Source organism: Lethenteron reissneri, chromosome 46 (genome assembly GCF_015708825.2).
Source record: "Lethenteron reissneri isolate LAM-NWPU_2019-01 chromosome 46, ASM1570882v1, whole genome shotgun sequence".
NCBI lineage: Eukaryota > Metazoa > Chordata > Hyperoartia > Petromyzontiformes > Petromyzontidae > Lethenteron > Lethenteron reissneri.
Window position 1 is genome coordinate 1,494,296 of NC_083824.1, and position 15,740 is coordinate 1,510,035.

The 15,740-nt window shown below is 52.2% G+C and overlaps 1 protein-coding gene across 2 annotated transcripts in view; it reads right to left on the bottom strand.

Moving 5' to 3' along the window:
* The window catches only part of AMACR (alpha-methylacyl-CoA racemase), a 116,152-nt gene that overhangs the window by 96,185 nt on the left and 4,227 nt on the right, over positions 1-15,740 (bottom strand). Inside the window, exons 2-5 of one of the 2 annotated variants that reach the window (XM_061570874.1) lie at positions 12,501-12,572; positions 11,600-11,860; positions 10,313-10,456; positions 9,508-9,668 (exon numbers count right to left, since the gene is read on the bottom strand). In XM_061570874.1, coding sequence (XP_061426858.1) covers positions 9,508-9,668; positions 10,313-10,456; positions 11,600-11,849 — 555 coding nt within the window. In that variant the 5' untranslated portion in view covers positions 11,850-11,860; positions 12,501-12,572. The remainder of the gene's footprint in view (positions 1-9,507; positions 9,669-10,312; positions 10,457-11,599; positions 11,861-12,500; positions 12,573-15,740) is intronic. The other variant, XM_061570875.1, reaches the window with a different exon arrangement.

The following is a 15,740-nucleotide window of genomic DNA, read 5'->3' on the forward strand; positions in this document are numbered from 1 at the left end:
GCCGATGAGACGACAGCAACGACGAGACGAGTCTATTCCCGGAACCGGCAGCCTCGAGCTCCTTCCTGTTCTTGGGTCCTTTTATGCTCCCAGCGCGGCCTGGCTTCGCCCTCACCGTGCCTCCCTTTTTGAACCTGCTAGCGGCTAGCAGGATCCAGGGGCCTCTAGACGGGGTCCTCCATGACCCTTACCCTAGTTCTTCCCTTCTGCCCACACACTGTGCACACCCTCACCGGCGTGTGTACTATCTGTCCACCACAGTTTCCGCTGTTGTCCACCAGCCGGCGCTATTACACTATACTAGTGTAGTGGTGATACGCGCTGGGATTAGGGATCGTATGCCAGCGCGTAATGATTGGCTGTGTATGTGGTGACGCGCGCTGACGGTGGAGGATCAGGGGTCAGCGCGGGGTCGTGGGTTACGGGGTACTGATTGGCTGTGTGCCGGTGACGCGCTGAGAGGGAGTGACCGGGTGGCAGCGCGGTGTGATTGGTGGAGTAGTGTTAACACGCGCTGGGGAAAACGGATCGTAGAGAGAGTGCGTCGTGATTGGTTCACTAAGGAACGATGCTCACGTCGACGTCCGCATCAGCTCCGTCTCTCGTGAGCAGGGGCTATAAAAGGGGATGCACACAGGCGTAAGGGCAGTATGTAACCAGCGAAGAATGAAGACGGGGATGAAGACATAGGGCCCTGCGGTACCTAGTCCCGCTGTCCTAACGGGACCGGGACTCTGTGTAACCCAGAGGCGAGTGTAGTGTGTGTAGCCATAGGCACAGGGTCTACACGAGCCGAATGCATTGTGTGTAGCCAGAGGCATAGGGTCTACACGAGTCAAGTGTATTGTGTAGCCAGAGGCATAGGGTCTACACGAGTCAAGTGTATTGTGTAGCCAGAGGCATAGGGTCTACACGAGTCAAGTGTATTGTGTGTAGCCAGAGGCATAGAGTCTACACGAGTTAAGTGGAGTGTATAGTCCAAAGGATAGAGACCACCCGTTGTATTGTGACACGTCAAGATTTAATAAAAGTGTGTTACCCGTCAAGAAGTTCCTGCCGTCAATTCCAATACTTCAACTGGCGTCAGAAGTGAAACGGTCTTCCAAGCATGGAGACAAGGAAGACCCGGTCGGACCCACGGGATTGACCGCGGGGACAACCTCGACGACTCGGGCCAGCTGGCATCGGGGGGTGAGGACGAGGAATTGCCCACGCTGCAGGATCCGCCGACGGCGCCGGACGAGCGACGGGGGACCGACGCCGTGCTCCGCGAGGCGCACTCCCGCCTGGCGGAGCTGCTGCTCGCCGCCGCGTCCATCCTGGCGGAGATCAGCTCGTCGGGAGGAGCGGGGACGGCGGCGGACGTTCTACAGGGTCGCCCCGCAGATTCCCGCCAAAACGACTTGGCGATTCCCGCCATTTCATCTGCGCCGACTTTTGGCGGGAACGGCCATCACCACGTGGCAGCGGTTCTCCAAGCGCGCCCGCTTACGTCACCAACGCTCGCTGCGGACCGCCATCAGACACCCGCCACTGGGGCCGCCATCTTACACACCGACGGGGCGGCGGAGAGGAAGCACGAGGAGGACGACTTCATCTTTCAACAGCGCCTTCCCACGTTGTCAGCCTTCAAGGCGGAAGGCGGGGATTGGGGCCAATTCCAGCGCAGGTTTTTGGCGCATCAGGAGATGTCCGCCTGGTCCGACGCTACGGCACTGCGGGCACTGCCTGCCATGCTGGACGACAACGCGCTCGCGGCCTTCACGTCCGCACGCAGGTCGGACCGCTCCACGCTCAAGGATGCGCTGGTTCTCATGGCCAAGGTCTATGGTCCTCCCTCGGCGTGTCGCCATCATTTTTATGCAAGACGGAAGGCGGACACGGAGACCGTGCTCGCCTATCGCACGGCGTTGCTGGCTCTCGCCGACGCCGCGTTCCCTCGTATGGACGAGGAGGGCCAAGATGCGATGGTTTTGGAGCAACTGCTCAAGTTGGCGCAGGACCTGGGGGTCCCCATCAACACGGCCGACGAGACCGATATTTCTTCCTTACGGGTCGCTACGAGCATACAAGCGCACGAGGTCCTCCAACGTAAACAGGGGGTCGTCTGCAACGCTGCCGTGGCCTCAGCTCCGGGCCCGGTAGTCACCGTGCCCCAAGTCGTCAGCCCACGAGAGGAGGCGTTCATCGCGGGACGACCGGGGGACTGGAGGTCGGGGGGTCGTTCACCTCTGCGATCGGCCCGCAAGCTGGAGCAACAGAGATCTCCGACGACTGTCATCACGTGTTATAACTGCGGCCTCCGGGGCCACGTGGCCTCCGGTTGCCGCGCCCCACGTCAGCGCGCCATGGGACCTCGGCTGGACGACGAACAAGGCCCCAAGTCATCCCTGCAAACCCCGGCAAGTCGCGGCACCTCACATGCTCGGCCCGCATACTCGACACGCATGGGCCGTCGCGTTGCGGCGGAGGAGAGCCGAGTAGGGTTCGGGGATTCGGTTCGGCGAGGGGGGTTCGGCCGGGACCGGGGAGACATTAAATGGTCGGAGTTGGGGCACAGAATAGTGGCTGCCTCAGCGGGTTCATCCGTCGTTACGGGATCTATTGATGGGGTCGAGGTCAGGGTGTTAGTGGACACGGGGGCATCGGCGACTATTATATCGGACCTCATTTATAACATTCTCCCTGTACAATGTCGTCCGCTTCTTCCGGTGGATGTGCCATTTTACGCCGCTAACGGGGGATCGTTGGGCATTATCGGTCAGATTAGGGCGTCCATTTGCATTGGTGATATCAAATTGTCGGGACCCGTTTTCGTTTCGTCCTCCCTGGCGGTTCCTTGTCTATTGGGCACTGATTTTTTGGCAAAAATGCCCATCAAAATTCTCATTGATCAGCGTTGCATTGAACTACCATCGGGTCGCCGTATTTCATTTTTGACGAGCCCTACTGAAATTCGGACGGCGTGCGCTACGATACAAGCGTTAGCGACACAGACCGTGCACGTGCCCCCGGGTTCACAAATGTTAATTCCCCTCCGGTTGCGGAAACCATGGGTGAGGGAGGCCTCGGAACAAGGCATGCTTTTGGGTCCTTCTAATAGGGCTGTTGGAGGTCTCGATTTGTCGGTGGCTCACACTTTGGTTGGGGCTGACAGGGATCCGTTTGTGATGGTTTTGAACGCTGGGTCGCGGCCGGCCGTCATTCAGCAGGGCACCGTGCTAGCTCACGCGGCGCGGGTCCCTGCGGAAGAGCGGCTGGTTGCGCAGGCTGATCCGAGCCCCACGCAAAACGTCAAACAGAAGGAGGACCTCGAATGGGTCGATTCGCTGTGCGCGGACTCGGACGATTTGTCAGCGGTACAGTTGGGTGCGCTGCGCGGGTTGCTGATTGAATTTTCGGATGTCTTCAGTAAACATAAGTATGACATTGGGTGCACGGACCTGCTACGCCACCACATTGAAACGGGCGATGCGGCACCGGTCAGGCTAAATCCCTTCCGACTGAGTCCTACTGAGAAGGAACATGTTCAGTCGGCCGTTAACGATATGCTAGAAGCCGACATTATTTCGCCTTCTTCCAGTCCTTGGGGAGCACCTATTGTGCTCGTTAAAAAGCAGGACGGGTCCTTGCGATTTTGCGTCGATTTCCGTCGCCTGAATAAGATCTCTGTGGCCGACGCGTATCCGCTCCCCAGGATGGACGAGTCCCTCGACGCATTGTCTGGTGCGCGATACTTTTCGACTCTTGATTTATTATCCGGATTCTGGCAGTTGCCACTCGACGAAGAGTCTAAGCCTAAGACTGCATTTCGGACTCCAGGGGGCCTGTTTCAGTTTAACCGGTTACCCATGGGACTTCACTCCTCTCCTGCGACGTTTCAGCGCCTTATGGAGTTGGTTTTGTCGGGCTTGCAGTGGGATACGTGCCTGATTTACCTTGACGATGTCATTGTTTTCAGTAAAACGTTTGAAGAACACCTCCAGCGATTAAGAGGGGTGTTCTTGCGAATGCGATCGGCTAAATTAAAGTTTAAACCGGCCAAATGCCACCTTTTTCGTAAATCCGTTAGATACTTGGGTCACATTGTCGACTCTTCGGGGATTTCTACCGATCCTGCGAAGACGGACTGTGTCAGTTCGTGGCCGACGCCTACGTCAGTGTCGGACGTGCGCAGTTTCATCGGTTTTGCTTCGTATTATCGCCGATTCGTTGAGCACTTCGCCACCATTGCAAAACCCTTGCACGCTCTAACGGCGAAAGGAGTGAAGTTCCGATGGGGACCGGAGGAGGAGGCTGCATTCTGCTCCCTCCGGGACGCCTTGGTAGGGGCCCCACCCTTGCGCTATCCGGACTTTGCGAGTCCCTTCTTGCTAGACACGAATGCTAGCAACACGGGCATTGGGGGGGTGCTGTCCCAAGTCGTTGGAGGGGTCGAACGGGTGGTCGCCTATGGTAGCAGGGTGTTGTCGCCGGCAGAGCAGCGCTACTGCGTCACCCGTCACGAGCTGCTTGCCATTGTTTTTTTCGTACAACAATTCAGACCATATCTCTATGGTCGTCACTTTACGGTCCGGACGGACCACGCGGCGCTCCAGTATTCATTGCGGGTCGCCCAGCCCTCGGGCCAATTGTCGCGGTGGTTGGAAGTCCTCCAGGACTATCAGTTCACGACTACATACCGTAAGGGGTTGCGACACACAAATGCCGATGCCCTGTCGCGGTTGTTGCCTTGTCACAAATGTGCGTGCTTGTCGGGATCGGCGCGCTGTAAACCGCCAGTTACGGAAGGTATGGAGGAGTTGGTTGCGACCGCGGGCACACCAATTGGGGATGTTCCCGCTACCCCAGGGGGTCAGGACTCGCTGTTCTCACTGTCGTTGATTGAGTGGGGCCGTCTCCAAATGGCGGACAGCTCCCTGCTAGCATTGCGCCGCAGGACGGGGGGTTCCGAAGGTGACCATGAACGAACTGGCTCCTACGTGCTTAAGCAGGGCCTGTTAATGAGATGGGACAGTTTGTCCCGGCGGCACGCGATTGTGGTGCCTTCTGCTGTGAGGGGGAAGGTTGTCTTGGCCGCACACGAACGCCTCTTGCATTTGGGAGTGAACAAAACGCTTGCCCTGCTTCAGCGTGACTATTATTGGCCGGGAATGGGGGGTGACGTGGTGAATATTCTGAAGGGTTGTGTTGAGTGCGCCAGACGGAAACCACCGCCTGTGGCAGCTAATCCACCGCTGCAATCTATTCAGGTCTCGCGCACTAACGAGCTCGTTGCACTCGATATTCTGGGGCCTTTTCCAGTCACGCCTAGGGGTAATAAGTACCTGTTGGTGGGGGTCGAATATTTTACCCGGTGGCCTATGGCGTGGCCACTCGCCAACCAGTCGGCGGCGGCTGTGATGGACGCCTTTGTCCAGGGCTACGTCCTGGACAAGGGGGCTCCCGAACGCTTACTGACCGACCAAGGGAAAAATTTTTCGAGTAAATTACTGCAAGAGGTGTGCGACCTGTTGGGTACTAAGAAGGTGCGTACCTCCCCGTACCACCCGCAGACGGACGGGATGGTGGAGAGGCTCAACAGGACATTGACTTCTATGCTGTGCCAGCAGGTGTGTGAGGCACATGTTGATTGGGACCTGCAGGTTCCTGGGGTCCTCGCCGCGTATAGAATGGCCCCCCATGCAGCTACGGGATTTTCCCCGTTTTATCTGATGTACGGTCGGGAAGCCGACCCGCCCATGGAAACGCAGCTGGGTCTGCCCGCACCACGGACTAATTCGAAATTGGCAGAGCATATTAAATTTAACATTCATAAGCTGACAGAGGCAAGGGAGGCCGCACGGCTTAATTCGCGGGCTCGCCAAATTGCAAACGAGCGGTTGCGTGCACGGAAGGTGTCCGTGCACAACTGGGAACCAGGTGACAGGGCCTGGCTGCATTGCCCTCAGGCACCTTTGGCTACGTCGCCTAAATTATTGAAGCCATGGCGGGGACCCGTGGAGGTCGTGCGGGTTGCACGCCCCCAGTGCGTTCAGATAAAATGGGGAAAACGCCGTTGGTACGTCCACCCCTCCCGACTGAAACCGTTCTCGCCTCCATATGGCCTCCCCTTGTGTCGTGAGGGCCGAGCATGTGACGTGACCGACGACCCTAAGGGGGAATTGTCTTTGCCTGCTCCTCACATGTCTCCGCCTGATCCGCTCCCAGGTGTCTCGGAACTGACAGCTGCCGACCACCGGCGGCCGGATCTTCGCGGCGGGGCCGGTCCTTCCAGGCCCGATCCGCGCCGTCTAGAGCTGCCGGAGCCACCGGACGTATGCCAGCGTCCCGTCCCATACGACGGACCGGCCAGACGGACTCGCGCTAGGTCGCGCTACTTTTTATGACCTACCACGTGAGGAGTCGAGGCAGCCGGAGCGCCTCGTCACTGCGTTTAGTCACAGAGACACTTGGCGCGTTCGTTTTCGGGTGTTCGCTTTTACTGTGTTGTTCGTCGGGCTGTATATTGCTTCTTATTTAAGTGTTGTTGTTGTGTTGTTGTTGTTGCGTTACGGGGCACACTGGGGGGTGGGGTTTCTTTATTACTGCGTTGACGTTAGGTTGTGTTGTTGGTTAACAGCCGGGCCGGCTGCAAGCTATGTGGGAGGGGGTGATGTAGTGGTGATACGCGCTGGGATTAGGGATCGTATGCCAGCGCGTAATAAATGGCTGTGTATGTGGTGACGCGCGCTGACGGTGGAGGATCAGGGGTCAGCGCGGGGTCGTGGGTTACGGGGTACTGATTGGCTGTGTGCCGGTGACGCGCTGAGAGGGAGTGACCGGGTGGCAGCGCGGTGTGATTGGTGGAGTAGTGTTAACACGCGCTGGGGAAAACGGATCGTAGAGAGAGTGCGTCGTGATTGGTTCACTAAGGAACGATGCTCACGTCGACGTCCGCATCAGCTCCGTCTCTCGTGAGCAGGGGCTATAAAAGGGGATGCACACAGGCGTAAGGGCAGTATGTAACCAGCGAAGAATGAAGACGGGGATGAAGACATAGGGCCCTGCGGTACCTAGTCCCGCTGTCCTAACGGGACCGGGACTCTGTGTAACCCAGAGGCAAGTGTAGTGTGTGTAGCCATAGGCACAGGGTCTACACGAGCCGAATGCATTGTGTGTAGCCAGAGGCATAGGGTCTACACGAGTCAAGTGTATTGTGTAGCCAGAGGCATAGGGTCTACACGAGTCAAGTGTATTGTGTAGCCAGAGGCATAGGGTCTACACGAGTCAAGTGTATTGTGTGTAGCCAGAGGCATAGAGTCTACACGAGTTAAGTGGAGTGTATAGTCCAAAGGATAGAGACCACCCGTTGTATTGTGACACGTCAAGATTTAATAAAAGTGTGTTACCCGTCAAGAAGTTCCTGCCGTCAATTCCAATACTTCACTAGTAACGAATTGGCATGTTCTGTTTGCATGACAAACCTTACTAATTGGCTGTGTCGGGTGGTGGTGGGTTTAACGACACATTTATATATTTACATGATCTAACCAAACAAAACCTGTATTATGGATATTGGTCGCAAGATGGTTCAGTCATTAACACGGTGACAAGTGTGATAGCAATGCTCACTTGATATTCGTGAAGTAGGCAAATGGGAATGTGTGTGTGCTGCACAATGCAGGACAATGCTTGGTGCGTGTTTTTACACGTGGGAATGTGAAGTGGGCATAAGGCACATGACACATCGCAGCTGATTTAACGTGAAAACTCCCCCTCGTGTTGCGTGCATCACAGAATTAAAGTCACACAATTTATGTATGTATGTACGTTCAACTTCTTTCGCACCGTATGTAGCCAACCATGCTAATCTGAGCTTCGAGGGAAGGACCATAAACGAAACACAGCCCCTTTGTCAATCCACTGCTGGATGAAGGTATTCCCATGTTATGTTAATCATGAAGCTGGTCAATGCGAGTTGGTGACGGTGGTTAGAGGAGGGTCTAAGACCGGTTCAAATATCTCTCGCCACTTATATGAGTGGCCGGAGTCAGGAATCAAACTCAGGTAACCAAGTTCCTAAAGCAGTGGGCTCACCACTGTGCCACTTTTACCCTCATACAGATGTAGTGTCAGTGATTCGGAGATGAGGTTTGTAGGAGGCACCTTATTTTATTTAGAACATTCATGGTCTTGCCTGCACACTCTCTACAGTCTCTTAACCTCGCCTATACACAACACGCGCTGACTGAGACAGCCAACAACTATCTGGCAGCGAAATATCAAGCGAAGATGGCAGCGACGACGGTGACGAGACAACAGCAACGACGAGACAAATGCAGTCCCAGAACCGGCAGCCTCGAGCTCCCGCTCTCGGCTCCTTTTATCCTACCCACTAGCAGGTTCCAGAGACTTCCAGACGGGGTCCTCCGTGACCCTTGCCCCAGTTCCTCCACCCTGCCAACACGCCTGTGCACACGCTCACCGGTGTGTGTGTATTGTCTGTCTACCACAGTTGCTGCTGTTGCCCACCAGCCGGCGCTATTACACCACACAGAGAACAAGTAAGATTTCATTTCTAAACAGTGTGAGAACCCATACAGGCAAAGGTCTCTTTGGCAAAGGAAACCGAATGTGAAAAACAAATGATGCAGTATGCAAACATATTTCACTGGGGGAAAGGAATAAATGCAATAATAAAAAAACTAAAGTGAAAAATGTTTCTCAACATAACATTTGATTAATATGTACAATAAAAATCCTGACGTAAATATTGGGCAGGGATAGGCAGTCTGATGCAACACCAGCCCAACACTAGGCCACCCGGCCACCACACAACACGAGGCTCATTATGATCATCATCATTATGTTCATCATCATCCTCATCATCAGTCTGTATCCAGACATCCAAGTCGATTGGAGGGCAACATCTCCCATTGCCTTCATATCCTCCCATCTGCTGTTTTCATCACTCTTCAGTGATCTTCTCTCCTTTCCTAGGCCTATATGACACCAACTTTCCACCTCCTTCCTTGGCCATGCCTCTTGGTCTCGTTCCCTCCATTCTCAACTCAACAAAAGTCCAACTCAAATACTTAGCTTATTTTGTTCAAATGGGTGCAAACTCAGGAAACCAGGATAGTCTAATTTGCAACACCTGGGGCATTGGTCTGCCAGTAGGGGGTGATGAATGCAAGGTATAATCTCGATTAAGTATATTGTGGTAAAAAAAATTACTCGCCAAATTTGGACCTTGTCACTGTTACACATTGTTAGCTTGTGGATGAAGTCAGGGGATCTTTAATGTCTGCTGTCAAACAAACGGTATGTAGGATTTAATGGTTAATAGACCCTCAGTAATAATCAGGACAGCAGTTGGATACGAGCTGTGAACCTCTGCAACAAATGGCGAACGCCCCACTGCTAGGGGCCACGTCACCACCAACACTGAGCACAACATCGACAGGGCTCAGTTTCCTTTCAACAGCAGCATCGGCAAAAAAAATTACGCGGGGAAGTACGCACCATGCTCGTGTCGATGACTTGCCCGAGACCAGACCTGTTCCTCTCCAGCATGGCCATGGTGATGCCCATGGCACACATGAGCCCACCGCCCGCAAAGTCCGCCAGCAGGTTCAGAGGCGGCGTGGGCTTCTCGCCCTGGCGCCCCAGCATGGACAGCAAGCCTGCAGGGTCAAGGAGAAACGGCCACACACAATATTATGACGCAGCCACCGCCACGCGAGAAGCTCCAGCTCAGCAGAAGGATTCCCCTCCCTCTACAAATCCACTTTAAAACATTTCACAAATATTGCATACATACATGGACTCTGTTTATGAGAGCCCACTGCCTTTTTTTGCATGTGTGTTTGTTTAGTCTGTTGTCCTTCCCCACACCTCCAATGAGCATGGTTGTCTACATACGTTTCGAAAGAAGTTCAACATACATACATGTGCCCAATTTTTTTTCAGATCTCACAAGCTAAGCAGGGCTGAGCATCGATAGTGCTCGGGTTGGCACCGCATACATAACATGTGTCACAGGGGGCTGCAGGACAACGTAGCCAGCAGAGGACAGTGCACCAAAATCCATTGTTGCGCTGTACTTTGCTCTAAAGTCTACGCTCCCGGTTTTACATTCGGTAAGCCCATTATAGCAACAGATTTACGAACCGAAGCTAATGCATGAAAGCTTTCAACACTTGTTGGAAAGCACGAATAACCACTGCTCTGTTGTCTCCCGTGGCGACTCCACATTGCCGGCAACGTCAGCGCCCCCCCTGCCCCCCCCCCCCCCGAACTTATCTACGCCGTGCATCGCGGGTCCTACCGGACACGGCGACATAGTTGATGTCGTGGCCGGCCATGCTGGCATAGGGGCCGCTCTGGCCGAAGCCGGTGAGCCGCGCGTAGATGAGACGAGGGTTCTCGCCAAGCAGCACGTCTGGGCCCAGGCCAAGCCGCTCCATTACACCTTGGGGAAAAGGGAGCACGTGGAGGGACATGGGGACACAGGACAGAGACAATGAGGACGTGGGGATGTAGGAACATGAGGACAGGACAGCCACAGAGGGATGTTTTTGCCGATTCATTTTTAGATACTTTAATGTTCTACTTGTGGGAAGAAACTGGTGTCACCAGAGAAAACGCAACACAAAACAAGAGGAGATAACACTCACTGGTCCGTACAGCAGAGTTCACAAACCCACATACTCTTTGGTTCTTTCGGTAAAGTCACGTAGGTATAAAATAAAATAAATTAAATCACGACGTTTCGGGCGCAACACAAGCATCCGTCATCAGGTGGGACAACCACAACAAGAAACAATTGCTGAAGTGGGCAAAAGGGCTGCTGTAACAAGAGGCTATCTAGGCAAGAGAGGGGGGGAAGAGCCAGGGAGGAGAGGCAGAGGGGGGGGGGACTGTGGGGTAGGGGGAGTGGAGCGCTGCCGAGTGAAGAGCAGCTAGAAGGGATTAAAGGGCGAGCAGAGACAAAATGTCGGGGGGTGGGGAGGGGAAGAGAGCAGGGCTGGGAGTGGGGAGCTGAAGCAACAGGAGATGCGGATATGAAGGCAACACCATAAAGCATTTAAGGTCTTACCTACCATACTAACATCTCCTGGCCACCCCTCCAACAGCCCGGTAGGTTTTGGAGTTTTACAGATCTTTGAGATATACCAACCCTCACCTTCGAAGTGCTCGATCGTAGGCATGCACCACCATGCTGTAAGATAACAGTGCCTCCTGCCAGCACTGATGCATGCGTGTGTGTACCTGTGTGCTGCTCAGTAGTGCAGCGGTTAGCTCTCTCCACTATGGCCCCAGCAACCCGAGGTCAATTCTGGTTACGGCCAACACCAATGATGATTATCTGAACCAGTCCTGGGCCTCCCGTAGGTCGACTCAGCCAAAAATGAGCACCTGGTGCGGGGTATAAAAACATCAGCACAAGGCAGACAAAGGCGGCCGGGCGTGGTGCTGGTCATCCACCCCCTCGTGTGCCATTCCAGCCTTCATAGGTGCTACTCGCTAATAGCACTTGCCCCAAGAGCCTGTTAAGGCTGTACTGTGGTGGGGGGTGGAGTGTTTGCATTTGTGTGCGCTTCTCTGCTGGTACCGGGACGGAAGGGCTCAATGAGAACATCGGAGGCAAGGCACAGCCGGCGCAGCACGGCTACGCCTTGCGGACACTTCAGGTTGAGCGTCAGCGATTGTTTCCCCCGTGCCAGCACATCCGGCATGGTGGCACGCGTCCCCGCGCGGTCAACACGCACCACCTGTGCCCCAAAGTCCGCTAGCACCATCCCACAGAAGGGCGCCGGGGCCAGGCCAGCCAGCTCCACAACGCGCGTGCCGGCAATCGCCATCGCTCGCAATGCTGTGAATACAAAGGTGATGTGTTTAGCCATGGCAGGCGCTGTAAATCGTCTGCCATGGTGTCGGATTCCAAGATTCTGCGGTATAGGTTTCTCTGTGTTTTTGGTTTGGAACACACGTTGTTCGAGGCCAGAACTATTCCTCAGTTCCTGAAGAAGCTCCAAGAACGTACAGCCAAACGTCAGACATCATACCGAATAACACGCTGTGCAAACACAATACACATCAGACAACCCTGTAAATAGAGTAAGTTTATCCACGCTCTACGCCAGTGGTGGAAATTCCATATTCCCATGGTCGAGGGCAGTATTTTCTTAGGACAACCACCGTTGACTTCCGACAAAGTCAAAATAATGTTTTGACCACAGTGCTATTGTTGAACTGTTATTAAGGTCAACGTGGCACGCAAGGGGTGGTGTTGTCAGATGTACGTCAGACCACCTGTATCTTTCGAGTGCACCAGGTACACACTGCACCAGGCACACATTCTATGCCGATTTAACTTAGAGGAGCCCCCAAGTTCAGATTCCATTTCAATGCGCAAAACTACACCACACACACCGCATACGCATCGCAAAAGATGTTTGCAACACAAAAATTTAAATTTTGAGAGATGCTTAAATGTCTTAAAGGACTCTCACCTGGTTATAAATAATGGAGATGTGTTCACCAATGCTTGCAAGCCTCCTGGTGCAAATATTGATGCTCGCAATCTGTTTTTAAACGAACATGCGAATGTTACAAAGTTGGCTCCTTTTATCAGTAATGCGCTGCGAGCAATGCGGCTAACGTTTGGGGCAAAGTCGACTACTGTGTAAGCCATTGTTGGGCATAACAGCAAACCTAACCCTGTAAATGATCTACTCAGTGTTGGTTTAAATGTGCGTGAAAATGTTGAACAACAAAATGATTCCTCTTCACAGAGTTCAGTTGAAAATATTCGAGAGAGTTCTAAAAGTTTATGATTTTTACTTAATTCAAATTTAAAACCATTCCAACGTTTTATTCAGAACCTAACATTGCACGCTTCATCTTTATCAGCAGAATAAATGACGACTTGCATTGTTTAACAGTTACATAGAAACACGATCATTCCCTTTATCCAGCAATTTGTGAGTCTCAATAATTCATTTAAAGTAACATTTGTTAATTACCGTACATTAAGAAGGCTCTGGTTTCTGTCACAGAAAACCAGAGAAGACCCACAACGAATACGATGGGGTAACGCTCAAAACTCCGCACAAAATGGATTTAAGAATCCATTTGCTCTTCTTGGTTCTTTCGGTAAAGTCACGTAGAAGGGAAGTAATAAAATAATAAAAATAAAACATAATAAAATAATTCTCACGACGTTTCGGCCACAACGCAAGCAGCCGTCCTCAGGTGAAGAACAGGTCTGTCGACAAGACAGAGTCTGAATGACAACACCAGGCTTGGAGTGTCTTTTTAAGCTGGGTTGGAGGGGGGGAAGAGCGCCTTGACAAAATAATTTGCATATCAAGAGGAATTTAGCATATATATAAGCTGGGTTGGAGGTGGAAGAAGAGCGCCTTGACAAAAGAATTTGCATATCAAGAGGAATTTAGCATATTTATGGCAAATGCGTAGGAGGTGGGCTGGGGGGTTTCAAAGTCATATTATGCCCATGCATTATGCAGGATGAGCAGCATCAAAGGGAGGGGGTAGGGGGTAGCATTAACAAAGGGAGGGAATGTTAATAGTATGTAGAAGCAGGAGACCCGCAGCGGAGCAAATAATGCATTCCCTGTGGAGAACACAAGATACACAGTCAATGCCAGTGAGTGGACTGTGGTCTGAAAGTCACCGTAAACGTGAACAACAATCAGTTAAGATCCGAAATGGTTTATTACGTCCTTCCAATGATTGCTGAGCCAGAATCCATCTTCTCGGTTGAAATTGTCTCTGTGTTTGTATATGTGGATCGCCTCATGAACGAATCTCTCATGGTAGCCAGATGGCTTGCAGAGAACCTCCGTCTTGGAGAAGTCAATGTCATGTGAGCCCACTGAATTGTAACAGTGATCTGCCACGGCTGAGGTGTTTGTCCTACCGTGTTTCAGGTCTGCTTAATGTTCACGGATGCGGTCCGAGACATGTCGTTTGGTTTCTCCAATGTAACTGCTACCACAGAGGAAACTTAGTTTGTAGACGCCAGGGTACTGTATGTCTGGAACCACGTCTTTTACAGACGGGACCAGATCACGGATTTTATGTACTGTGTTGAATCGGACCTGGATCTTGTGTTTAATCAGGATTTTGGAGATCTTTTTTGTGACCCCAGCAATGTAGGGTAAGGAGATGGTTTTGATAGGCTCCTCAATAGGATCCTTCTTGATGGTTGGAGTGATGGCTTTGCGGATTGTGTAGTCGGAGTAACCATTAGCCTTAAGAGCTTGGCGTACGTGTTTGAGTTCACTGGCAATGTGTTCCTGGTCGGAGATGCATTGGGCTCTATGGTATAGAGTCTTGATGAGGGAGTTCTTCTGGGATGGATGGTGGTGGGAATCCGGTTTTAGGTAAGCATCCGTGTGGGTGGCTTTCCTGTAGACAGAATGGCTCATTGAACCATCAGGTCTCCTTTTAATTAGGGCATCCAAAAAATGTAGCTTGTCATCTTTTTCGACTTCCATGGTGAATCTGATGGCTGGGTGTATGGAATTGATGTGGTCGAGGAATTGGTCTAGAGCAGGCCAGCCATGTGGCCAGATGACAAAAGTGTCATCTACGTACCTCTTCCATAAGGTCGGGCGTAGAGTGGCAGTCTGGATGGCGTCGGTCTCAAATTTCTCCATGAAAACATTGGCTACAACCGGAGATAGGGGGGAGCCCATTGAGGTACCCTCAGTTTGTTTGTAGAAAGTTCCATTGCAGGTGAAGTATGTATTGGTTAAGCAGTGTCTCACCAGGGGGGGTACCCCAGCATTCAGTCCTTGATGAACCAAGTCTTCAATGATTGCGATGGTGTCAGGTACAGGAACTTTGGTGAATAAGGAAACCACATCAAAACTGACAAGCAGGTCGACTGGAGACAGGGAAATCCTCTTGATTGCCGATACCAGGTCAGTAGAGTTAGTACCGCAGAGGTGGTTTTTCCAATGAAAGGCCGTAGGATTTCAGACAAAAAACGAGCCAGTTCATAGGTGGGGGAGTTGATAGTAGAGACAATGGGACGAAGAGGTATATCTTCTTTATGTATATTTGGCAAGCCGTATAATCTTGGTGGCCTGGCTGCAGAAGGTTTCAACGAGAACTGTTTGGTCTGATCAATTAATGCGGTTGAAGCAGAACTGATTTTGTTGGTTTTAGAGACGAGGCTGTTGGTGGGGTCTCTTTTTACTTTTGTATAGCTGCCATCGTTGAGCAGTTCTTGAATTTTGTTGTTGCATTCTATTTTGTCCATGATGACAGTGGCATTGCCTTTGTCGGCTGAGAGGATGACAATGTCATCCCTCTTTTTTAATTGAGCTAATTCAAAACGCTCATCTTTGCTGATGTTGCTAGCTGGCATCTTAGCGTTTTTGAGGGTTGCAGAGATTTCAGATCTTGCTACGTCTGCAGCGATGTGACTCAGGCCCTTGAGAGCTACATCTACTCTAGCAATTATATCATTAACTGGTATGTGTCTAGGCTCAGCAATCATTGGAAGGACGTAATAAACCATTTCGGATCTTAACTGATTGTTGTTTCCGTTTACGGTGACTTTCAGACTGCAGTCTACTCACTAGCATTGACTGTGTATCTTGTGTTCTCCACAGGGAATACATTATTTGCTCCGCTGCGGGTCTCCTGCTTCTCCATACTATCAACATTCCCTCCCTTTGTTAATGCTACCCCCTACCCCCTCCCTTTGATGCTGCTCA